The 27,546-nt window shown below is 36.3% G+C and overlaps 2 protein-coding genes across 10 annotated transcripts in view; one reads left to right on the plus strand and one right to left on the minus strand.

The window, feature by feature from the left end:
* The window catches only part of b3gat1a (beta-1,3-glucuronyltransferase 1 (glucuronosyltransferase P) a), a 174,069-nt gene that overhangs the window by 49,538 nt on the left and 96,985 nt on the right, over positions 1-27,546 (minus strand). The window lies entirely within an intron of this gene.
* The window catches only part of LOC141378753 (uncharacterized), a 246,050-nt gene continuing 235,373 nt past the window's right edge, over positions 16,870-27,546 (plus strand). For 3 of the 5 annotated variants that reach the window (XR_012394051.1, XR_012394052.1, XM_073930008.1), the window contains exon 1: positions 16,870-19,922. Coding sequence is in view for 3 of the 5 variants with exons in the window: in XM_073930008.1 (XP_073786109.1) it covers positions 18,937-19,922 (986 nt within the window). In the remaining 2 variants the exon portion in view is untranslated. Of the gene's footprint in view, positions 22,078-22,748; positions 25,340-27,546 lie in introns of those variants that run through there. The other 2 variants (XM_073930009.1, XM_073930010.1) reach the window with 2 other exon arrangements.

Here is a 27,546-nt window from a genome sequence, read left to right on the forward strand (position 1 = left end):
CAAGCTCACCTAACATAATGAACTTCAATATATGTGGTTATTCATTTATATTTAACCATAAATAAATATATAAATTATTTATTTTGTTGTTCATAAATTCCTAAATGTTGCACTGCAAGGGTATTCTCAGGTCATGCGCAGTGTCCCAATGTCTAGAACCAAGCTCATCAGTATACGATAAGTGCCAGAATTTGTGTACACGACATACTGATTTACAACCTTGAAAGCTAAAGAGCTAATTAAGATGCACTCTCCGTATGTAGTGTGCGTGGATTCTGTTTTGCCCTAAAGAAAATTCATTGTCCTTGTCTTCATTTTGACAGTTATTGCATTGCTTTTACTGTTTCCTAGTGGGGACCAGCCAAAAGCATCAGTCACATATCAGTTATATTCGTCACTATTATGTGGTGGGAGGAGAGACAAAATAACTAAAACATGACAACATTTTATTATAATTTAATTTAATTTTTGTGTATTTGCTTTTTAAATTCTTTAAACAATTTTTTATCATTAAAATGCTGATTTTTTTTTTTGAAAAACGGTTTTTCATGTGTAAGCAGCCACCTTTAGTTTTTCCTTTTCCTTCTGCTTAGTCCTTATTTATCAGGAGTTACTACATTGGAATGAACCGCCAACTATTCCAGTATATGTTTTATGCAGTGGATGCTCTTCCAGCCTCAACCCAGTACCGGGAAACTCATATTCACACACACACACACACACACACACACACACACACACACACACACACACACACACACACACACATTCATACTCTATGACGAAATTTATTTACCCAATTCACCTATAGCGCATGTCTTTGGACTGTGGGGGAAACCGGAGCACAGAGTAAACCCACATGAATGCAAGGAGAACATGCAAACTCCTCACAGAAATACCTACTGTAGGGCTGAGCGATTAAAATCTGTATCGATAATTATTGACCCTACACCATTGTCTTTATCGATTCGGTATGAAGATTCGGTATGAAGCACTATAGTTTATTAAAATGTGGCTGCTGAGTGTGCGCCTTGGAAGCAGTTGCAATAAGCTTGGGGCACAAGTTTGTCATTTAAAATGGAGGCACGCAACTTCCATGACGCGCACATGGGAGCGACGCGCACATGTTGTGCACGCGGCCCACAAATAAACCAAGCACATTTTCCAGTCGCACCTAGTTAAAAAACATCTTAACTTTTTCAAATGCCCCAAGCGAACCATGATTCATGTAAGTAGAACTAACCAATCTGCTTCACACTTTGTATGGAATATACACATTTCAGTAATAATGGCAGACTAATTACCTCAGACAAACACAGCGCATCCGAACACTGCAGCAGTTTTTACTTTTCTCTATAAACTTGCATCGGAGCTGCAGCAATGATTTGTGTTTGTCATCTTCTGAGAAAATGGTTGATGGTCATCTAGTTACGAGAGATGCCAGGGGAGTGCGAGCGCAAAGTCCATTGTAAATGGTCAAGGAATCAACGCGCACACACTTGTTACTTTAGGTCAGGTCAGCAACACATGTGAAAATGATTGCATATAGCAGCAGCAAGGAGATTGTAAATAAAAAAAGATGCAAGGATGTTGCCAGAGTGGCTTTTTGGTTTCTTTTCTTGTGCATCCCAGCCACTAACTCTCCCTCTGAAAGATTTTTTAGGGGGTAATATAGTCATTCAACTTTTTAACGTTGCTGTATGTATTTGATTAATATTGGTCGGTACCTTTACTTGAAAGCTTAGATTTGATTATCATAATTTGTGTTGTTGACAGAGTTTGAGGTTTACTGTATCATTATTGACAGTTGTTGATCTGCCTTTACCATTACGCATACTTTGTAACATTTTATTAATCAAGTTTTAGAATCTCTGTAACACTTATGTTTATTTTATTATAAAGAGATCAGATTTGTTTTTGACTATTAAATTTATTAGCCTCGGTAATGTTGGTAAATTAAAATAAAGTGGTTGAATACCATGAAAAAACCTGAATATTCCTAAATATATTATAAAAAAATATTAAATATTTATCGATGTCGAATGATATAAAACATTTTTGCAATATCGCCCAGCCCTACTGGCCCAGCCAGGACTCGAACCAGCAAGCATCTTGCACCTTTAGTTAATTAAATGTAAAGAAATATTTACATTTTTGGTGCTAATTTTGAATTCCTGCTAATTCCTGTTAATTATTAATTAGAATAACATCAAAAGGTGTATTCTGTCTGACAAAAAAAAGATAATTCTTATCTGAATTAATATACCAACTCACATTTATTTTTTCCATATGTTAACATTAGTCATCTTCTGCTGCTTGGCAATTCATCGCTGACTGAAATGATCATACCAATCTTCATACTTGTTTATTATAACTTTCAAGTTATCATCAAGTTTCATGAAGTTTCTGGATGAGGACGTGCACATTGACACATAAGCTATCTCTCTCTCCAGCTGCAGAACGTCTGCAGGTCAATAGCTTCAATCTTGTTTGTATGAGAACCTGCCAAATGGTTTTAGTCCTTCAAGGGTGCTATTGTCACTCTCCTCAGTCACCTCCCACTAAGTTTGTTAGCAGAAAAACCAACGCAGTGTCGGTCACTTACAATAGGATTTGCAGCAACACGACCCTGGGATTTTTAATCTCAGTAATGAAAGATTGAGTTGATAAAGCATCTTCTCTCATATGCTGATATTTTTTATCCGTTTTCTCTGAACAAGCTAATTGGAATGCACTCCCAGACCCAAGAGCACGGAATACAGCAGAACGTATTAAATCCCCATCCGGCTCATTTTCTCTCCCTGCTTATATATTCACTCATTTCCTGACCGCTGCCCCCCGCTTTGTATGTGTCCCGTAATGACTTTGAATGCTGCTAAGAAAGGTGGCCTGACAGGTCATTATTGATATTCACAAAGCCCATTTACCTGATGATCTCAGCAAAGATGAAGAATGGAAAGTACACGCTTGACAGCAGCCGTAAGTGTCCTCCAAATGAACATATGAAACATTTGAATGTAGTTCTACTGCAGGCTAAACTGCAGCTCTCCGCCACTTTATTCATATGGTCCTCCAACTAAGCCTGCTTTCTTCCAAGGTTTTTTTAAATTGCTGAATTCTTTGAACCACATTCTTTAACGATGAATTGAATCATCACTGAACTAAGAACAAAAGCAATATTCAACTTGACTCTGTCTATCTACTCTATGTCTACATTCAATTGGCTGCTTGTTCAAAGAACTTGTTTAAAATTAATTCTTGTAATTGTTTTTTTAAACCACATTGCATTATTCAGGGGAAATGTTGACAATAAAAGTAATTTTGTGTGTTTTAAGTTAAGAGAACAATTTATTAAGAGAAATTTAGCTTGAAAATTTAGCAGTTCTAGTACGGTTTTGGGTTTTGTGGTTACTGCCTTAAAGAAGAGTAGCACTCATGCTTTGGGTTTTATTAAAGTAAAACTCGTTATTTTACAACTCCCCTAAAGGTTGTCACAATAGAATTATCAGGGCTACCTTTTTGCTTGGTAGCACCGGTTCTCCTAACTTTAAAAACTTAGGCGCATCAGCCAAAATTTAGTCGCACACACCAATTATAAGCACCGTTTTTACAAGTTTTATACAAACATATTTATTGCATTTAAAATCAACGCTAATCAAACTAACAAGCAAAAAAAAAAAAAAAAAAAWTATATATATATATATATATATATATATATATATATATATATATATATATATATATATGCAAGCGTGAGGAAAATATGTCTCAACGAAATCCCGTTATCCAAAGAAAATAGATTTTTATAACATAACTGAGTGACCAAAAGGTACACGGGCCGCTCACCGGCCCTGCACGCACTGCTTGAATGAATCTGTTAACGGTATAACTGTGCTGTTCTCACGGGTGCTGTCCGATATTGCACTGATGCTTTTGACATCTACTGTACCTTATTATATGCATACGTCATGTTAATAGCAATACCGTTTTTTTATGAGTAGCGATATTAATTTACTCAGTGTAAGCCCGTTTGCGATGGTGTATGTGGTGTTAAATTTGACATATAGCTGCCCCTTGCACGGCGGACATCATCTGGCGATTATATGAAGGATTAAACAGAAGGATTAAACTCTCATGCTAAATGTGGCAAACCTGACAATTCCTGACAATTCCATCTCACAGACTTTTCTTAGCGGACTTGAAGCCAATGGAAGTCTTTTATCCACTGGAAAATTGTAGATAGTGGATTAACATTCAGCACATGATCACTAGTAAGATGTGTCATTATTTGTAGCTTTAGATGCCATGGTTTCTAAAACAAAATCTGTCAGTGTTATCTTCATTCTCATCTTCAGCGCTTTACAGATTTTCGCGGTAGTAGCTCTCTCTGTCATCCCAAACAAGAAGGCACTGACTGAGTGATTGACAGCTGATATTAACCAATCATTCGCGTTCAGTGCTAGAGCAGTGGTGGGCCAATAAGAAAAGTGCGAAGGCGGGGCAAGCATTACGGACTTGGCTTTTACTGCAGCAAGTCGACATGACAACTGTTTTAAACCATTCCTGAGCGCTGCGTTTCGCGTTTCAAGTGCAGACAAAGAGCTTAGATATGCATTCTGCGTGAATGTCTCCCCAATCCGCGCATGTGGTGAACATTTTGCAGTAAAAACTGGTCGCACACAACAATATTTAGCACTCGCACAAGTGCTCCCGAATATATTTTGAGGTCGCATAAATAAAATTTAGGGCGCATATGCGACCAAAATGGTCGCAATTTCGAGCCCTGAGTTATGATTGCTGGAATTCACACACAATCGCTTACGGACTACAAATCCGCCAGTTTATGGACTACATCTTCATACATGCACTCCGCTCACACACGTTCCTCATTCTGATTACTCATGCACCACCGGAGGATCATCAAGGACTGATTACACACTCTATTTAAACAGCACATACACTCACTCTAGTTGCCAAGTCTTGTTTACATCCTGTGCCATGTTTTTACCCTTGCCTTGTTATTCTGTTTATCCCTGCCTGCTGCCAGCCTTCTGACCTCTCGCCTGTTCCTTTGACCATGTTTCTGGATTACCTACATACATCTTTTTGCTTTTGTTGACTATTGCTTGCCTGACCGCCTCAGTAAACTTGCATTTGAATCCTAACTCTGTTGTCAGTATTACTTCCCCTGGTTACAAAGGTGGCCTATAAAGCAAATCTGGATATTTCTAGGAATAGTCAAATAGTATGAGATCATTATGGACATGGCCATACCATGAGCCTCAGATGAAATTGTTTCTTCGTTCTCATGTAAATTCCACAAGTGTAAAACCCCAGGGGACAAAAGTTCAATCAGAACACAAAGCAGACTATTACGAGACTCACAGGGCACACGCTTTACAATTGCATGTAGTTTAGGCGATTCATCTGGACCTGACAAGCATCTGCGTTATCATCAGCAGTCTCATATGCAACCCTGGGAACATTAATGGCTTGTTTCCACTGAGTGGTACAGTATGGTACGGTACAGGTTGGTACGAGTCAGCTTTATAAGGCTTGCGTTTTCAGTGCTAAAAGGGTATTATTGGTACTCTTTTGGTGGGCGTGGTGTACGACAGAAAGTTTGTCAATGTCATTCTCGCTCAAGGAAATGTCAAAGTGTAGTGCATGCGAAAAAAGCAATACCGCTCGCGCTTTAGACAGCCTTGTAAACAACTAAGAGGCACAGAGTAGATTCTGCTCTTCTTTTTGGCTTTGTCGCTGTTTATCAAGATGATGACAAGGTTTGTTTGAGCTCGGGTAGACTGTGGCTTGTTATTATATGTATATGCTATTATGGTGTAGAGTCTCGGCTGTGTTTTTGAAAATGATGGATTCTTTGTTTTCATTCCCCTGGAAATGATACGTCACTGCACGAGCCAGTGACGTATCTCTGTGCGTTCAGTTGCATGTCTTGCTCTGCCTTTTATTATTATATTAATAGCCTATAAATATTATTATACATATTCAGCACCACTAAGAAGAGTCATAAGTAGGACCAGACGGAATCTGCGGACGTTTTTTGCTATTTCTGTGGAGAATTTTGGTAAAAATCTGCGAATTTCTGCGGAATTATTTTGGGAGTATCCAGCGGAGTATCATAACTAAAACCTTAATATATTAAATAAAAAGTAATAAATTACTGAATAAAAACTTAATAAATTCAGATTTACACATTTACTCAAGTAAATAAACAGAATTAGTAATGGGCTAAAAACCTGCAGAAATCTGCGGAATTCTGTGGAAAATCTGCGGAATTCTGCGTGCGCAGATTCCGTGTGGGCCTAGTCATAAGGTATCTTTAATTGTATCTTTTGTTCATTTATAGTGTTTATTGTAAAATTTGAGGCAAATGTTTTAACAAACACATGTAGAGTGCTGAATCGTGTCAGACCACTCAGCTCAACTGCCATTAGTGCAACACAATACATTTCTATAAGTCTCTTTTTTCAAGTTCGATTATACAGTAGTTTAGCCTTTATCCAAAACGGATCCTGTGAGCAAAAATAGGCTAATGTTACTTTGATGGGTTTATATTAATAAGCTCATTCTCACATGGGTCAAATTAACCTACACCTATTGAGTTAAAAATGATTTTACTAGGCATCAACTTTATTCGTAATTAATTTTTTTTTAATTAAGTATTATTCTGTCTGTGTTCAGCAAACATCATGCTCTGTGTGTGTGTGTGTGTGTGTGTGTCTGTGATGAACTGCATGTAAAGAGTGGAACTCCTTAATATTCATGACCAATCCAAATATGGTAAATTTTGCACTTTCTGATTCAATGGGTTTTTTATGGAGTAATAAATCTGCATATAAAACCATTTCTGGAGATTTTTTGAACTAGCGTGATATACCTTCTGTGTAGATGTCAGAGAACGATCAAACCAACACAGTATATGGCAACTTTAAATGGTTGAGTATTACCATCTTTGGATTCATTCAGCCAATCTCTGGGTCTGACGGGAACACTTTTAGCTTACCTCAGCATAGATTTTTAATCAGATCATTAGCATCTCATTCAAAGGACAAAGGTTTCTGATCATTTTTAAACATTGACACTTCTGTTGTTACTTAGACCTACAAAAGATGAAAGTTATTTTCTAGGCAGATAATGGAACTACTCTCATTCTGACGTAATAAGGTACTTTGTTGTCATACCTTGTTTGCAGCAGGAGAAGTTATATTATGCAGAATCTGAAAATAGTCCCTACTAGGTAACTGTGTTATAATGAACAAAGTTAGCCAATTTAATGTTTAGCTTCACAAGAGTAACCTGTGTTTTAGGCATTTTTAAATCACAAGCTAATTTAAATGAAAGTGATTTAACATGATTAGTTTGAAATGAATTTCGCTCTTGGGTTCCATTTGGCCTAAAATACGTTGAAATAGCACAATTCAAATGAGTTGAAATGTGTGTCATAATTAAATTTCACTGCTCCAAAGATTTTTTCGCAGTGTATATGTACAGTATGTCTTAACTACTCTGTTTTTATTCTATACCGTCTGTCTATTTAATCACATCTGTCTAACTATATCCTGATATTTAAGATGGTTGATTATAGCTGTCTAACTATACCCTGGCATTTAAGATGGTTGATAATAGTTAATTTTTGTGTGTGGTACAAATAGTCATAAAGTTTCTGAACATTTATTCATAAGTCCTGGATGCAGTGAGCCACTCTGTCATGGCCCTTAGTCAGCGCTATGTACACAGATTTACATCTCTGCATTTGTATGCATCAGCTCTATACTGTGCTCCACTCAGTGTTGTTAAATAACCTAATCAGCCAGAAGGAGATGGAGGGAATGCTATTCCCTGTTTGATTTAGAGGGGAGTATTTTTTCAGTAAGGGTAAGTGAAGTAGGTCTGTGCCATTTGCGCAGAGATAGATGTGATTGATGCCGAGAGTCCTGTCTTCAGCATACTAGCTCAGCACTGACGAGAGATTCAAAGGCTAGCCTCAGGCTGCCCATGTCACATTGAGAACCAGCACCAAGACCTGTCCTCCTTCCACCATTCCATTTATTTTCAGCTTGCAGATTGTAATCTTAAAGGCCAGCCGCAAAATTCAGGCTGAGGCCGGAGATGGAATTGGTGCCCAGGTTGATGTGGATTAGTTATGATGGTTCTTGTGTTGATCTGAGACTGGGCCGTAACGATTATAGACATTGAAGTAGACAAGACTCCCCCCAGAATTTGAAATGCCGGCCCCCGATTTTAAGATGGCGTGCCTATGCCTTCTAACAGTGCTCATTAATGTCAAAATGATTGAAATTACCAATTAAAATAAACTAGGTGGGGTTTATGGTTCACAGGCACCGAGTACAAATTCAGTGCAAAGCATCAATTTAATTTTGAAGGAGAGTGAGGTATAAGGTGAAAGCAGCAAAACATTTAATGACTGTTTTATGACTTTATGTTAAACTTTATGCATACAAATGTTAAACAACTGACTATTATTCCCCTACAAATGTCCCCTTTTTGAATACCTAAGACTGTATTGACCAATAATGTCCTGCACTATTTTACTTCCTTATGCTTTATAAAACAAATCAGTTCCCCAGTGTTTAAGATATGGTTACGGCCTTGATCTGAGGTAATTATAAAACATCGGCGTCACATTAATCAACCTTGTGTTTATTAACCTTTATTCATGTATATTCGGGAATTAAGCTTAATTAAGTGTATTTGTGGCTCAAAGTTGATCACCACAACAAATAATGTTGACTTATCCTTTGGAAATCAAGTCAACAGGGCACTTGCTGTGCAATGAAAGTGCTACTGCCAGTTCCTGGAGGATTAAAAAACATGACAATTTATGTTTTTTTTTTCTTTTCTTTTGTTTTAGTTTTTGTTAAAATATATATATATATATATATATATATATATATATATATATATATATATATATATATATATATATATATATATATATATATATATATTTTTTTTTTTAATTAAAAAAAAAAAAAAAAAACAAGTATTAGAATTTTCCCAAGAAGACAAAACTGGATATTACTAGTATAATAATTATATAATACTTCAATCATTCACATTCATTTAAAGTGAAATGATTATTAGACAGTCTTTTTTCTCTAAAAAATAAAAAAAGATTAAAATCAATTTGAAAAAAAAAATGCTTTTGAATAGTGTCAGATTCATAATACACTTTTATCAGCAGTAATTTCATTCATCTTTATTTCTATAGTGCTTTTACAATGTAGATTGTGTCAAAGCAGCTTAAGAAGTACCAGTAAATTGATATTGAAACCGTGTCAGTCCTGTTTTTTAGAGTTAAAGTTGTTTAGTTCAGTTCAGTGTGGCTTAATTTTCACTGCTGAAAGTCCAAATACTGAAGAACAAATTTATCGATGTGCATCGAAGTCCCAAACCAAGCAAGTCAGTGGTGACAGTGGTGAGGAACAAGTAAGTGGCGTGGCTATTAACTTTAGCAGAGATATTGGAGAGGTTTTGGATTATGGGCCTGTTTGTTTTGATGCTTTCAAATAAAAACATCTTTTGACTAAGTGTGCTTAAAGTGCACCTTTAATTCAAAACCTTGATCTTTTATATGAATGTAATTAAATTAATTGCCATATAGCATATGAAGAGATCAGATGCAAAATCCTTATGTCTGAATTTTCTCACCCTCTTATGTTTATTTTCAGTTATTTCACTTTAAAGGCAATGCAAATAACATACTCTTTGCACTAAGAGTAAAAATACTGAAACTACACACAGCAGCCTGAGAAAAATTCATTTTAGATAAAAAATTTCAAATGGCACTTGGAGGTTTTTGCATCCAAACTCTTCATATTCTCTTCCTTTTTCGCTGCTAATTAGATTTCTATGAAATAAATCCCTTTGTAAATCTGCTAGCTTTTCACAGGAGACTTCTGGAAAACTGTGGTGGTCCAAAATGTAGTTCAAAATCTAACAAGCAACTCATCTCATGTTCTTAGTTTTTCACTGAAACAGAAATATTTGCTTTTTTCGTAGTGGCTTTGATAAAGCCTTTAGAAATAAACATGGTTGATAGTATATTCCCATCAGGCATAGTTAACATGACATCAGATTGGTGGGATATTGCATTTTGTTTGGAAATAAAAATTGGGTTGATGTCAGGCTGGGAGTGTTGCATTTGGTTACTTTCCAACACAACCTAAAAACAACAAAACATCAATCTCTAATGATGTTACAGATTGATTTTGTATGGAAAATATGATGTCCAATATGTACCAATACTTCGTATATCAGATGTTAGATTTTGGTTGCCTTACCTGATGAATAAATGTCACCATTGGACATCAATATGACGTTGGTTACAGATGTTGGCTTGACGTTGGATTTTGGTCACTTTCCAACACAACACGTCTCTATTTTGTCAAAATAACACTGTCCTTAGACCAGGCATGTCCAAACTTGGTCCTGGAGGCCCGGTGTCCTGCAAAGTTTAGTTACAAACCCAATCAGACTTACCTGGGCTAGCTGATCAAGCTCTTACTAGGCTTTCTAGAAACATCCTTGCTGGTGTATTGAGGCAAGTTAGAGCTAAAATTTGTTGGACAGCGGCCTTCCAGGATCTTGTTTGAACACTCCTGCCTTAGACTGTAGCTTTGTTTCCATCCACCTATTTTGCAAATGCGTATAAAAAAAACAGTTGATGGAAACGCCATGATGCGCAAACATTTTTAAAATGCGCATAAAAAACTTATGCGCCTAACTGGGTAGAATAAACTTTTTATTCAATAAGAAAAGATGCGCATAAACTACGATGGAAACACTTTTACCGCACAAACTCCAGCATGCGCATTAAAAAAGGTCATGTGATTTTTCTTAAAAGAGATCATGTGATGCTTAAAGGGTCACGAAACACCAAAACACATTTTTTGAGCTGTTGACAGTCGTATATGTGTCCCACACTGCTAAAAACACTATTCGGACATCTATATTTCACTAAAAAGTGTAAATTGGTTGTTTTTGCGTTATTTCAAGCAAATTCGTACTTCCTGTTTGAAACTAATTTTTGAAGCTGCGTCACGGACATGACATAATAGCCTGTATTCCAGCGTGCAGACTGTACGTCTGTGCCAGAGTGAGTCTTATTACGTCTTACAGTGTGATGCATTAATGCATGAGTAAGGCTTGGTTCAAACCAATCAGCGCACTCTATTGTGCAACTTCATTAATATTCATTAGTGTCACCGCGTTTACGCCACAGAGACGCCACGTTGTGTTGGCAAAACAAGCGTGAAGTGTTGCTTTTATAGTTTGCTGCCATTAAGTTTCGTTTTCATTTTCTCTCTGTGAGAGCTCAGCTGGATCACGTGTGGATTAACAGTGTACGCGACGCTCGACAACAATAACTTACGTGTCTAAGGAGGAACATTGTTTACCTGAGAGCTGTTCTCATCTGCAAACGCTGAAATCCGGATTCGCTTGTAACGTTAGTCTTCTCTTCATAAAGACGCGGCTCTAGTTGCTGGTGATTGTCCTGTCTCTACAGATTTGGTAAGTGAGCGACCAGTGCTCTTTGTTTATTCAGTTTGTTCGTATCGAATTAAGTTAAATATTGCACTGAGTGCAAACATAGCACCGCATTTAGTGACCAGAATAACACATCCGGCTTTCTGACGCTACCTGCCGTGTGCATCTAAGTTTCCGGGAAATGCAGAGTTTTTTTTTCTCTCATTCGCCGTGCGGTATCAAACATTGCATGAAAAATACACGCTTAGAGCAGTTCCTCGAATCAAATATCTCGTTTGTCGCGAGGGGCATGAATGAATTCCCTGAATGAAAGAGCCAAACTGCAGTTAAAGTCCAACATTTAATAATTTGGCAAATAATTCTACTACACATGTCCATGTAGGTTAAACACCATAACTTTCTCCCGTGTGTGAGTATTTTGACTGAAACTCGCGCTTGCACAAATAGACACTCCCACACCATCCCACTTTAGTTCCTCCGACACTCCCCCCTAAACAGAGTTGGACACCCACTTTTCTGACTTTTTCCAAAGTAGAGGTGTGAAAACACCCTGCTGAAACGAGGGGGTTTCATGGCCCTTTAAAATGTGTGTGAATGGACAAAACATTATAAAACATCGGAAATGTTGTTTTGGTCATTATAAAATGCCTTACCGTGTCAGTATTAGTGTTATTATATTATTAATGACCTCCAGAATCAAGAGCGCCTGTGCTCTGCGTCTGACCTTCAAACGCCACTGCGCGCTTACTGCATATCAGCATGGTCTTCTGAGGCGCATTCATTTAGAAAAGATTGATGCAGCTTCTCCTACTGCAACAAATGCAGTTTTTACTGTTGATATTTGGCACCAGTTAATCAGAAAGTGACGATTTTGTTCGCTTTGACTCGTTGGATGGAAACGCTGCTTCATTCGCACAACTTTTATGCGATAATGCAGTTTTGCTGCATAAAGTTCATTCGCATTTTTGGATGGAAACATAGCTAATGACAAGCTAAATCTAGAGTATATTGACATCTTATGATGTTGTTTGTCTGCTGGGATTGTAATCAAGGCAGTTATCAAGGTATCAAGTGTAATCAAGGTAGTTCATTCAATTGAACATAAAACTGTACAATAAATGCCATTGCATATAATCTTTTCTTTATAATAAACACTGTTCCAGATGCTGTAAATGCTGTAGGTGCGGTATTAATCCACACACGCTGCAGCTTTAACCTTTGAAGAATACTGTAATGAGGTGGGCTGTCTGGATGACCATTTTAATTTACTAATGACCAAAATATTTTATTCATCACATGGTCAAAGGTGGTCAAATCACATCCCTCCCTAATAAGAGACTTTGAGCTGAACAGAGCTGTTGTGTGGATGCGGTTAATAGCCTTCCAGCACCGATCTTCACTTTACTGATCACAGCATTTTTAGTTGCAAACTCAAAAGGTAATCAGACTTGGGAGAAGGCAAAGAGGAGAGGCCGTCTAATGAGGTAGATGTTGAGGAATTCCTGCTCTTGGGACTCATGGGCATGCTAGAAAAAGATATTCAGAATTACGAATTTGATCTTTGCTAATTAAACCATTGGGAAATCACCTGGGCTTGAAAAGTTTTTCTTTTTTTGCTAAGCTTTTTACCCCCAGATAGAAACTAATTGGTGTGGGTTTTAATAAGGAGTGAGTGGATAGGTGAAGGTTCTTGTCTGAATCTAGGCCAGGTGTAACATTAGCATCCTGTAACATTACCATCTTGTTAGTGGCATCTATTAAAACATAAATTGACGTAAAATTGAAATGAAGGAAAGGATTAAAAATTGTAAACTTTAAAAATTATAGAGCACCTTACTAAAAATATGCTTTTTTTTCTGGTGTTTTTATTTATGAAATTGACTTATTTCATATATTTAAAACATAAATTCACAGTATAAAAACAGTAGTTAGAATGATAGAAAATGTGGGGTATTTGGAGCATACAAATCCATGATTTTTTTCATTGAAGATACTTAAGTTCAATGATTTGTTGAATTTAAAACAGCACTATTTATGTTTAAAGCTAGGAATAAATTACTTCCAAAATGCATACAAATGTTTTTTGAAGAAAGACAAAGGGGATATAATCTGAGAGAAGTACAAAATCTTAGGAAGTTAACAAGAAGGACAACTTTAAAACAAATTGTGTATGTCTGTATGCGGTGTGAAATTATGGAACAGTCTTGAACAGATTCTCAAAAAATGTCAGAATATTAATCAATTAAAAAGGTTGTATACATTTATATTTTTAAAAATATAATGATTAATAGAGACGTTTAAAAAAAGCACAAAATGATTAAGGTATGAGGAAATTTCAATTAATGGCTGTGCAATGGTATGTATTTTTAGTTATATGTTTTTAAAATGTAAACATAATATGGAATCAAACATACAATATTTCAAAGATGCCAAAAAAATAAATAAATAAAATACGTCTCATGTAAAGCTTGCAAGGCTCATGTAAAAAGAAGTGATAAGTCAAAGAAGAAATAAGTTGAAGTAAACAAATGATGTGTGTGGTAATGGGGTGGGGAAAATAATAAGCTGTTGTTTAAAGAATTGTTTTGTGTATGATTTTTCTGTTTGAAATAAATACATCAAATAAATAAAATAAATAAATCACAAATACACCACATTTTGAAAATAAATATTTTTCTCAGCTAATGTTATATATTTTGGTACATTAAAACAGATTTATTAAACCGTTAGATTCATTAAAATAATAGTTTGGGCCTCAAATATTTTTAGAAATCGAAATATAATACATTTAAATTAAAACAAAATACAGTGGTTCCTCGCTCGAACTAGGTTCCTTGCTATAACCTTTCGCGTCCTCGCAGTTTCGTGGATTTTTTTGTGCAATTGACATGCTTTTTATCTACAGCGTATTGTGTTCTGCTATCTGACTGGATGTAGTCCATTGTCAATCAATCTCCTCTGTGTCGTGTCTCCTACAGTACAGAATGCATCCAGCTTGCCAAATTTACATAAATCTTCGATCGCTAGTAGTGTGACTTTGAAGTGCTGTACTGTATGTTTGTAAGTTTTCTCCCCACAATGTCGACGAAACGTTCTGCACCATCAAAGACACCTGTGGTCGCACCCACAAGGCAGAGAAAGATGCTAATCAAAGCACAAACAAACAAACACACACAAAAACTAAACACAACAAGTTAACCTTCTGGACATGCTAGGAAGGTAGAAGGTATTTGGCTGTAGGGCACCATTATGAAATGAATAAATGGTTTGGTTTCATTCTATAACATTGGGCTTATTTCTCTACGAAAGTTTGATCTTTGAGAGTGTTTAAACGAGAGAAGTGTGAAAATGTTAATGCATGTCTGAGAAAAGTGTATCAAGTGTGTAGTGAGGTGTTTTACAACCTTAAAGCATCTATAACTGTAACAAAATAAAGCTGAATACTTTGACTACTATTTTGCTTATTGCAGACATTCTATATGCATTCTATAGTCTTTGCGGTGTCTCATATCCATCAAAGCTGTTTAGAATGAAATGTTTAGAGATAGTGTGACCAAAGTCCCTGTAAGAAGTGTATAGTCTTTAGTATGTGCCTTTGATGTACCCCTTGGCCGCATTGTCCCCTGATAATGTCAATAGACTGGACTGATTTTAGCGACTGACTAAATGTTAAGGAGGACTAAGCAAAATTGTTTTCAACTCTCAGTACAACTTTTTAATGAGTACAATTGTTTTTATTCAATACTTTATTAGTAGTGTTATAATTTTACGTTTTCCATTTTTGCAGTGTTTGTATTTTATTTTCATTTTTTGTAGTCCAATTAGAATGCAACATAAAAATCTTTTTTGTTTGTTATTGACATTGATTGTTTTAAAATTAAATTGGCACTTGCATATCTTTGTTTTTTTTCTGTAATAAATATGGCTGTTCGTGATAAATCATGATTAATTCCAAAAAAGTGAGGAATTAGTTAACTTTTTTAACCAATTGACAGCCCCCTAATGTATATGCACACACACACACACACAATGCTCAGCACATATAAGTACACCTTTTACAAATCTATATTTTCAATTATTCATATTAATTGACTATACAATATTATTTTGTGCATATACATTAGATTAGTCTGTAAAGCCAAATTTGAGGCTTAACTTAAAATAACTTACATCTAAATTTGTTACAGAAAAATATGAAATACAAAAAAAAAAAAAAAGAAAATATCAAGAGAAGCAAAAAAGGTATTATTTTTTTTCTATATTTTGCTTGAATTAAATCATATTAACATTCAATTTCCAAATATGTTTGGTGATCTAAATATTATTTTAATAAATATATATGTTTATTAAAATGTTTTGTTTAAATACATTACCTATATTCACAGAGAAATCTCGAAAATATTCATTTTCAAAAGCACTTTATAAACTATATATAATTATATACTATAGATATATTGTTGTTCTTGATTTTTTAATTATTAAAAAAAAACTTTAACTAAAGATTAAAGATTAACTAATCTTTGGACAGTTTTTGTACGTTATTTTGTTAGATTATGAGCAGATTAGTTTTTTTGGGGGAGGAACATTTATACTAATACTATTCTATTTATATTCTTATTTTCTTTAGCATCTTATTTCTTAAAAAAATAAAATAAAAAATCACTATAAATTTATAGATTAACCTGAACACGTTTACTTGTTTTCTAAGAAAAGTCTATTTTTGGAAAGATGAAAGTCATTTGGGAACTGTACAGTCATAACAGCGTCATGGATCTCTTATTATCCAAGATAATTTACATGACCTTTGGAAGCTAGACAGGAGGTTTACACTCTCTAAAGGTCAATTGCATATTTAATAACAGGACTATTCTTTGCAAGTATTGTCTGCTGGCCTGGCATAGTATGATCCTTGTTGTGAATTCTGGCCAAAAACTGCCTGCTTAAACTGAAAAAAGCTGCCTTATTATATTTGCATGAAAAAACTTTAAATGCACAAAGAGGGTGCTCTCATATTACTTATCGATGGGTGATATAATACTTTAGAGCTTGAATCATACTACAATAGGTTTAGGCTGATTTTCCCCAGAAATAGCCTTCTTGACAGAGAAACATCCAGTCCACTCCCCTGAGTTCTGATGTTCAGCCTAGATTGTCTATAAATGTAAGGCATTTTTCTCTTGTAAAACTTTTGATATGTGAGCATAAGAAATGACAATGGGACAGTTCAGCACAGATATTGTTGCTGGCCTGATTTACTCTGTTGAAATGTAGTTACAATGATTTTTGGATTTTTCATTCAAATGAGGACCATATTGTTTTTTTTTTTTATTTGACAGAAGAGATGCATGTGACTGAGCAAGTAAGCTGATTTTAGGCTGGTTATTTGACTTTATTTGTCAGTATATTTGAAGCATCTTTTTCTTTGAGTCTTAGTGTATAGACACCAAACGTACGTTAAAACGGTTAACTATATTATGGCTGGTTGTGGTGGGAATAGTGGTAACAGTTCAATATAATGCTCATTAATATTATTCATCAAAATGTTAAGGCAAACCCATTAGTAATTTTTAATTTTTGTTGCACATTGAGGAATTTATATTTATTGAATGTGTTTCTGTCACAACTAATAATATGATCAGCTAAATACATAAATAAAAGTAAAATGTGAGTTATCAAAATTGGAGTCAAATTGAACTTAGTGTTGAAAACAAACAAACAAACAAACAAACAAACAAATAAATAAATAAATAAAATAAATAAATTCTAATAAATAACACAATCCTTTTAAGTTGAAGCGCTAGAAAAGTACTTACATTTAACCTTCGACCATTCATCTGTCATTGGGCTGATAGAATAGAATCTTACACATAATAATAAACCAATGTTTATATTTAACATGGCACAAGTAAATGATAAATCCAGACATTTTTTCCAACAAATTATTGAGATGAACTCTGTTTATTTGCAAAAAGAAGAGGAGAAACACATTTTGTTATGTTTCCTCATTTGTCCCATCAAACACTATTGCAGCACCTTACACACAACAATTAAAATAATTTATACTGCAGCACACTAAATGGTGCCCTATGCAATTTTCAATGCTAACATCAATACAACTCTCTTGCTCTCTTAATTGCATAATTACTCAGACTGATAGTGTGAGTGATTTTGTCCTTTAGCTTGCTGTCACATGCTCTGAACCGTAGGTGTGCCTCTGCATGACACAGGAATACTGTGATATATGCCGGTGCCTCCATTAAGGATCAGGGTAATTAATATATACATCCATTAGCAGGATGTTGGTTCTCACTAAAATGTGGACATTCATACTAACTAGAAGACTTTGATATGAACACATCTATAGCTACGTTTATATCCACCTATTTTTATGCACATTTTAGATAGTGATTTCCTGATCATTTTTTTTTTTTTGCCCTTGAGTCTAAATCCAAGTCATTTGATTTTGAGTATCTGTCGATACCAAAACCAGTTCCGATACTTACAAAATACGTAAAAAAAGAATAAAGAAGAGTGAAGAAACAGATCCAGGATGTTCCTTATTTTTTACTTAATTCACCTTATTTTAACATTCAACAACTGTTATCAAACAGAGTACTTCTGTGAGGTAGCTTGACCCATCAAGTAATAAATACCATTAATTCTTACATGCTCCATAAGCATAAGAAATCCAGGGTTCTTTACAAAGGTGAATGGCAGGTCACTCACTGCAGTCATTTGAGCTATCTTGGCCTGTGCCTTCACGCTGTCACAGGGCATTTTTTCTGTCCTCTTCAAACTCTCCTACAGCGTGAGCTGACTCGGTTGGGTTGCCTGGGTAAACTCGCTGTATTGTGTCGAATGTTGTTTTTGAGGTGTCTTATCCCAAGTTAGCATATCTCACAGTTTGCTATTGTCACATCCATCTGTGACCACCTGAGGGCGCTGTAGTGCACTAGGACTTTGTAGGCACTACAGCGTCCCAGGAAAAACTACATTCTCATACATACCACGTGCATACACCGGAACACCTACACTGACCTGTCATCTCATCTTTTCTGTGTTACCGTTGATTATCTGGAGTATTTATACAACCATTTCACCTCTGTTTTGGATCGCGTCGTTTGTCTACCTTGTCTGTCTTGTTCCCAGTGCCGCAGTAAGTCTGATATTCTGAGTTGTTGTTCCTGATCGTGTTTTTGTATTTTTGCTTAGTCTAGTTTTTCGAGTTTTGTTTCCTGAGCCTTGTCTCTGTTTTAGTTTCTGATTTTTTGGTTTATTTGTACTTTGAACACCTTGTTTTATGTTTTTGCACTGTAAATAAATCTGCACTTGAGTCCGTAATCTTTTGTTCCCCTTTTGATATTGTTTTGATCATGCTAACGTGATAGAACGACGCGATCACAAATGGATTCAGCAGATAGTCTTATAGTGCGTATAAAACAAGGTAATCGCTCAATTGAGCGATATATCAAGGAGTTTTTGGAGCTAGCCCCGAAGAGCTCTCATAGTGACTTATTGCTAATGATGTTTTTTTGGGGAGGACTTTTGGATCCAGTCCGTTCCCAAATGCCACTGTATGAGGAAGACTGGAACCTGTATCGGTTCATTGAGGCAGCCTTATTGATCTCTGGCTCCCCTCATTCTGTTGCCCTGAAAGAGGAGAACCCTCAGGAGGGAGGCCTGAGTGGAGGGCAACAGAGAGGGATATTTTTGGGGCCAGCTGATTTGTCTAAGGGAAGGAGGAGAGAGGCTGGACTGGAGTTGCGGGCTTATCCACGTCGGGCTGTTCGGAGACCACTCTTTTCGGAGCCTCTGGAGAGCCTGCTAGAACTGTGTGGAACCCCAGTGTCGGTTCCAGTCCCACAATGCCCGCCAGTGTCGACTCCAGCTCCAGAGGAAGCTCCCTGTCCTGTTAACTATGCTCTCCCTTCTCAAATCACCAGACAGAGGAGGCATAGGAACAGGACTGCTCATGCCACAGAAAGTCCACCAGTGTCGGCTCCAGCCCCAGAGCGCCCGCCAGTGTCGGCTTCAGCCCCAGAGCGCCCGCCAGTGTCGGCTTCAGCCCCAGAGCGCCCGCCAGTGTCGGCTTCAGCCCCAGAGCGCCCGCCAGTGTCGGCTTCAGCCCCAGAGCGCCCGCCAGTGTCGGCTCCAGCCCCAGAGCGCCCGCCAGTGTCGGCTCCAGCCCCAGAGCGCCCGCCAGTGTCGGCTCCAGCCCCAGAGCGCCCGCCAGTGTCGGCTCCAGCCCCAGAGCGCCCGCCAGTGTCGGCTCCAGCCCCAGAGCGCCCGCCAGTGTCGATTCCAGTCTGGCCCTTGGCTTTACCGGCGCCACTCAAGCTCCTCGCCTTGCCGGCGTCACCCAGGCTCCTCGCCCTGCTGGCGCCACCCAGGTTTGTTGTTTTATGTTTTTGCACTGTAAATAAATCTGCACTTGAGTCCGTAATCTTTTGTTCCCGTTTTGATATTGTTTTGATCACGCTAACGTGACAGCTATGGCAATGTTTTTGTAATTAACTTTATAATATCTCCAGACCTCAGACATACTATTTTTTCTGCTTTAAGCTGCTTCCATGTTCTACTTAGGGTCTCTGCAACAAATTGATGTCATGCCGCATACATTGCTGTTTCTGTGTGAAGCCAAGAGGTCTAACTCATAACTATAGATGTGTTTAAAAATAATGAGAATGCATATTCGAGTTCTGATTGGGAGGTAACGTCCGATTCTTATCAAGTCTGAAACCGCGTGATCGAGCCCGATTTCCGATCATGTGATTGGGTCTGGACATGCCTAATTTTTGATATGTGCATAAAACAATTGATTGGAAATGCCAAGCTGCGCATACATTTCGAAACTGCGCATAAAAATATATGCCCATGTATGCGATTTAAACCTTTTATTTGATAAAAAAAAATGCGCATAAACTACGATGGAAACACAAATTTCAGTACAGGGATTAAAAAAAAGATCATGTGATTTTGTTATAAGAGATCATGTGATGAAAATGTGTGTGAATAGATAAACCAGCAGGCTGAGCACACTGTAAACCATCTGAAATGTTGTTTTGGTCATTAAAAAACGCCTTACCCACTTCAGTATTAGTGTTATTATATTAATTACCTCCAGAACTGTCAAGAGCGTCTGTGCTCCGTGCCTTCAAACGCAATTTCATTGCATGTCGGCATCGTCTTCTGTGGTGCAAGTCATTTATTAAATGAAAAAAAGATTCACGCAGCTTCTCCTACCACAGCAAATTCTGTATACTGTTGATATTTTATGCCAGTTAATCAGGAAGTGACTATTTTGTTCTCTTTATTCGCATATTTTTTATTTAATATTCCAGCTTTGCGCATAAAGTTAATTCACATTTTCAATTGGAAACTTGGCTTATGATGTTAAATATGGACACACAGAGACTGTATTCTGTTATTTTTTCATATCCTGGAATGTCAGAAAACACAATTGCATAAAGGCTCAGTGAGATTAATGGAAAGAGATCTTGTTTACTGGTTCATGACTTCAGAATAGCCTTTTCAAAGTGGCGCATCCATCCAAAGCATCATAAAAAACCCTCCTTTATTCACTTGGACATTATTTTGCACTGCTGCATATGTACTATACCAAGAACAAAGAAAGTCTCTGATGGAGGAATGCCAGTAATGCTCCCACTGGGGACTGCGGGTCCATTTGACCAGAACTTGATTGCATTAATTTCCACATCATTACGTCCCATAAAAACCAGGCATCACATCCTGGAAGTAAATATAGAAATAAAACTGTCAGTGTGTTACTTATGACATAATTTCTTTGAAATATGTCAGTTATTGTCAGGAAACTGCTGACAGCAGCAGGAGAATATATAAGAGAATGGGAAATATACCCATATACTGTACCCAATCTTATACTGTTAATACTCAATGATTGCTAGGGCTGGGTGATACTGCAAAAAATGTCAGGGATGTTATATTAATAATATAAAATTATCATGTTTCGTATCATTCCATATAGATAATTATTGAGTATTTTTTAACAATACATTAAAGAATATTAGGATTTTTTTTTATTTAACCACTTTATTTTAATTTACCTACATTACCAAGGCAAATAGTTTTAACAGTCAAAAACAAAAATATTTAAACAAAATATCTCATCTCTTTATAATAAAACAAGTCTTAAAGAGACTCTTAAACTCAATAATCAAAATAAAATGTTTTAAAGTGTGTGCAATGGTAAAGTGTAAATGCTGAACAATCAAAGCAAACTTTAAGGTGTGAATAATAATGATACAATAAACCTCAAACTCTGTCAAGAACACAAATTGTGATAATCAAATTTGAACTTTCAAGTAAAAGAACTAACCATCATTATTCAAATATATACTGAACATTTCAAATTGTGAAGCTGGATGACTATTACCGCTATGCTAAACACTCTGTCAGATGGAGAGTTAGTGGCTGGGATGCACAAGAAAAGAAACCAAAAAGCCACTCTGGCAACATCCTTACATTCTTTTTTATTTACAATGACCTCACTGCTGCTATACAGCAACCCAAATGATAAATCAATTGCTCAAACTATCATATAATAAACCATAATGGATTCACAAATGATTACTGAAATTCTCAAATGTGTTTGATATTTAATTTTCACGATCCACTAAGTATAAACCAGTAATGTTAAATAAAAAATGAAATGCTCAAACCAACTCCGAAACAAGCTCTGCAAACAAAAAAACAATTGATAAATCAAATGCAAACGAGGAGTGCCAATTAACCAGACTGGACTGAGCTTTTAAGGTGGAAGACTGTCCTTGCTGTAGCTCGCAGCTTGTTGATGTACTGGTCCAGGTCCAATACATAGTGAACGTGGGTGCAAGTGGTTGTCACTAAGTTAAATTTTAAGGGTTTTTCATACCAGAATGTAGTTGTTTTACACTCGAATTGACAGTTTAAACAATTAATTGAGTAACTGGTAAAATATTTGGAAAGATGACTACTTTTATTACCATTTGTAACTATTTAATATTTTGGTGAATTTTGTCAGTACATTTTTCACACAATCTGCTAATGCTTATTTTTTAAATGCATTTTCATATGTATGGCATTGTTCAAATTGTTATGTATTGGACAGTAATTTGACAAATTCAAATATTTACTCTTTTGTGTGAGTTTTGGTTGTCATTACTGAACAAATCTGCATTTTTTTATTTTTTTTATAGGGGTTTTCGCCTTTGATTGTAAAGGACAGTGAAAGTTACATACAGGATGTATTGTGAGCAGAGAGAGGGGAAAGGGTCGGCAAAGGACCTCGACCCGGGAATCAAACTCGGGTCACCGTGAGCACCACCATGCTATATGTCCGCGCACTATACCAGCGAAGAATCTGTGTTTTACTCAAAAGTCAATGGAGTGAATATTTTAACATTTTCACATGCATTCATTCATTTTCTTTTTGGCATAATCCCTTTATTAATCAGGGGTCACAAAGGTAACTTATTCAATTCACCTATAGCACATGTCTTTAGACTGTGGTGGAAACTGGAGCACCTGGAGGAAACCCACACGAACACATAGAGAACATGCAAACTCCACACAGAAATGCCAACTGACCCTGCCGGGGTTCGAAACAGCGACCCTTTTGCCTTTTTACACACAGTAGGCTATATTTATATTACAGTATTATTATGTTAAGTTTGATACAATGTTATTATGTTAAAGCATGGTGTATTCTAGAGCTGCATGATATGAAAAAAAAATCTGACATTGCAATATTTTGTTTTGCCGCAATATGAATATAATTTCACCAGATGATTTGAATAGCTCTGATTGGAAATATTTCATTCATTTAGATTGGCTGTGATAATCAAGTCTTTTTTTATGCCGGGCATCTGCATAAATTATAATAAACTACAAGCAAAAATAAATAAATAAACACTGCTTTAGGGTTCTCTAAGAAGTCTAACAGTATTCAAGTACAAAAATTGTACCAAAAAAGGCTAAATATCATGGTCATGATTGAGTAAATAAAAAAAAAAATATATATCTTTATCTTTTACTCTTTATTAAATTATATAATCTTGCTATGTGACTATTGCGGATACACACATTGTGATATTGATGCTCAAACGATATATATTGTTTAGCCCTACACTTTTAGAAATAAACGTACAGGAGCTTTCACTGGGGCAGTACCTTTTCAAAAGGTACAAATTTGTACCTGAAGGGTTCATAACTGTACCTTAAAGGTACTTTTTAGGTACATTTGTGTACTAATATGCCTCTTTCAGGTACCAATGTGGATTCTTTGGGTACAAATATGTATCTTTTGAAAAGGTACTGCCCCAGTGACAGCTCCTGTACCTTTATTTCTGAAAGTGTAGTTTATTCCTTTTATTTAAAGAGTGTGCTTTGCACTATTGAGAACGTTGAGTAAACTTGACTCCACAAAATTAAATCACATCATAATTAAATCACAATCGTAATTAAATCTGTCAGAAAAATTGCAGACATTGTTTCCCAAGTCAAGCAGCTCTAGTTACAGTTGAATTCAATTTCAAAAATCACTTTTGTTGCATAATGAATCAGCATTTTGAACAAATTGGTTGAGTAAATTATTCAGTGACTCTTTTAACAGGCGCTTGATTTGTCCTTCAGTGTTTCTGCATTTTTGATGCTATGTCTCAATTACAGAGATAGTAAATTCACTCATTTTTAACTCATTTGTTAAACGAAAGATGTCTTGTATAGGGCTGCACAATATATCGTTTGAGCATCGATATCGCAATGTGTCCGCAATAGTTACATCACAAGATATGCAATGTTGAGTTGGGATTATAGATGACCAGGAACCACAGGCTTAAACACATGAGATTTGTGGAGACTCTGCAGAATTTAAGCATAATAGAGTGAAAGTTAATAATGTGCATACGTTTTAAAGGCATGTGACTATGTAAGCATTTGAAGAGAGTTCAAAGCATTTTAATAGAGCTTGAAGAAGTTCTATAAAGATTCATTTATTAAACCATTTATATAATGGAAACTATGCATTATTAATTTTCATTTGATTATTTAATTTCTGTAACCTAATACTGTACGACTTTCTGCAGAAAACTGTAAATCACTGTAAATTTCACTTTAATATCTGCTTCATTGTGAATATTTTTGACTGTATTTCATTTATGAGTAATATCACACGAGTAGCAGTGCGGTGTGGCTGAATATCGGCACACGAGTGTCCCACCAGTGACGATATACAGCCACATCGTAGTGTGATATTGCGTTTATACAACAGTTTGACGCGTAATCGTGTATATAAAAAAGACAAAAAACATGAAGACTCTCAAAACCCTTTTGTAAGAGGAACTACTTTCCTCCGCCATTCCTTTACATCTGCAGCTGACACAGAACAGCAGAAACCGTTGCTTATTCACAAACGTCACTTTAGAGCTAGTATTTAAATGATTCTCTAGCATAATTTCTAAAATGATGATAAAACAGCTGATTTTGCTTACATTTGAAGATTATAAAGCTGAACGGCATAAAATGCCATCAGTCTACAGGGATTTCCCAGTATTTTTCTTTTGCAGTCAGGACATTACTATAGTACAAATACAGCACTACAACATACAAAAAAAGAGATCGACTTAGAAAGTCACTTACCAGTTTAATAATGATTTTAACAGCTGTAGTTAGAAAAAACGCAGTTTTTTTCTTAAGGCTCATTATGCAGTCTGTCACCATCTTGTGGATTAACATCATCGATCGTCTTTGCTTAAATCAGGCTATTGGCCGCCAACAAGCTTTCTCTCAGAAAAAAAAAAAAATATTTATATATATATATATTTTAAAATAGGGACTATCCTTATAAATAAACTGCATAGTTGCAATCTAAACAACTACACTCTCGCCTAAAAAAGCCTCAAAAGTACATTGTTGCCAAACAGCAGCAATATTTTTCAGACTGTAGAGTATCCTTTGCTTATATGGCTGTATATCAGCACAGGTGGGAGGAGTGCGTTGCCTTAGCGTCCCACCAGTGCTGATATACAACCATATCGCACCGCTACGAGTGTGATATTGCATTTATACAACAGTTCGACGACACAATCTTGTATATAAAAAAGAAAATCAAACACGGAGAGTCTAAAATCCTTTTGTATAAGGAACTACTTCCGCCATTCATTCACATATGAAGTTGACGTCAAAACAGCAGAAGCCAATATTAATTGGCCAATGTCACTTTAGATCTAGTATTAGAATGAATCTCTGTAGCGTAATGTCTAAAGTGATGTCAAAACAGCTGATTTTGCTCACATTTTAAGATTAAAAGGCTAAGCGTGACATGAAATGCCATCCGTCGGAGATATCTCTCTGCTGTCTATTACAGTCTATAGTATTTCTCTGTTGCAAAAAAAGGGGACTAATTATTTTGCTCTACCTATTGGCCTTTATGTGTTTCTCCCAAGTGCTGTTGACTACATACATGCCAGTCAATGGCAATGAGTTGGCAAAAGGAAAAGAAAAAGACACTCAAACATCCGTCGCAATATAAAATGTTACATTATTGAAATAAAAGAATGATACATGTGATGACCATCACACACTTCTCCTCAGAGCTCACTAGAACTGAACTGAGCCCCTAAACGTGCGTGCTTACATCTCAAAGGTAAAACAACCACAGAAAAAGTTCTCTTAAAGGGGATATGACATTTATACACCATGCATATCAAACATTAAGCGACTACTATATCACAATAATAAACCCCGAAAAAAGCAGCGCAATCACTACCAGACTGCTGTTGTGTTTGCTATAAGGAGGGACGAGGCTGAATCCAGCTTCTTATTTGCAGCTTCTTATTGACTCTATCTGGTCCACCTTAAAAACCGCGACACTTCCGTTTTTCAGCTTCTTATTCACACTCAAGAAAACACTCAACAGTTTTAAAAATAGGCACTATCCTTATAAATAAACTGCATAGTTGCAATCTAAACAACTGCATTTTCGACTGAAATAATTCGAAAAGTACATTATTTTGCCTAACAGCAGGAATATGTGTCCAGTATTTTTCCAATATTGTGCAGCCTTTGTCTTATATCACTGCGTCACAACAATTTTCACAAACTCACTCAGCATGTTTACATTAGGCACCATGTATGCCCACATTTACTTAAGCAGCAATGTATACTTTAGAATGAATCCTTAGGTTGTGCCATATTCAAGATTGATTCGTTACTACAGAATGTGTTTTGCAGTAGCCTCTCATATTATACAGAGTAGTTCTACCCTAGAGGTTATGTCCTTGAATAAGGAAATGTTATACTGCAGACATTTCTTTTGACCTGATAGGATTTCTCGTCTCATCTAACATTCTCTGGCATTTTACAGACAGCAATACACTGAGTGCTTACTCCAAAGTCACATTTTAATGTAGTCAGCGGCAGATTAATATGACAGAAGGAAAGAACTGCTGACACGCGGAGGATGTTTGGTATCGGCTGCAGCAGAGGTATGGTGTCAGAGCCTCAGAGCACATGCAGTAAAGTGACTTTGCAGAGAAAGCTGACACCTGACTGCCTTCTTAACCCACTGTAGCAGCTCTACCAGTGTCATCATGGCATTGAACAAGCCAAGAGTGAAGATAAGAGACAAGGATACAAAGGCAGAGAGAGACAGAAATAGGTGCAGAGAAGAAATAGCAGGGCAAAAATAAACAAAACAAAAAAAAAACCTGGACACTGGCCTGTTGTGATAGAAATAAAAAAAACATTGCGCAGTATAGTAACACAGTTCAACTAAACCTAAAATATCAGAGAAATTTGAAAGCTTTTTCACTATGGGTATATACTCGTATATTATGCTTATTTATACATTAGTTCTGTCTGGTTCTTGAATCTGATTGGCTCATAGCCGTGTGATATTCTGCATTATCAGAACTCGTACAACCTCTTTAATCTTGTGTATTACTCCGCCCATATGTGTGGCAAGCAGAGGACTACAGTTTGACTAAAATTGCAGCT

Source organism: Danio rerio, chromosome 18 (genome assembly GCF_049306965.1).
Source record: "Danio rerio strain Tuebingen ecotype United States chromosome 18, GRCz12tu, whole genome shotgun sequence".
In the NCBI taxonomy this organism is placed as follows: domain Eukaryota; kingdom Metazoa; phylum Chordata; class Actinopteri; order Cypriniformes; family Danionidae; genus Danio; species Danio rerio.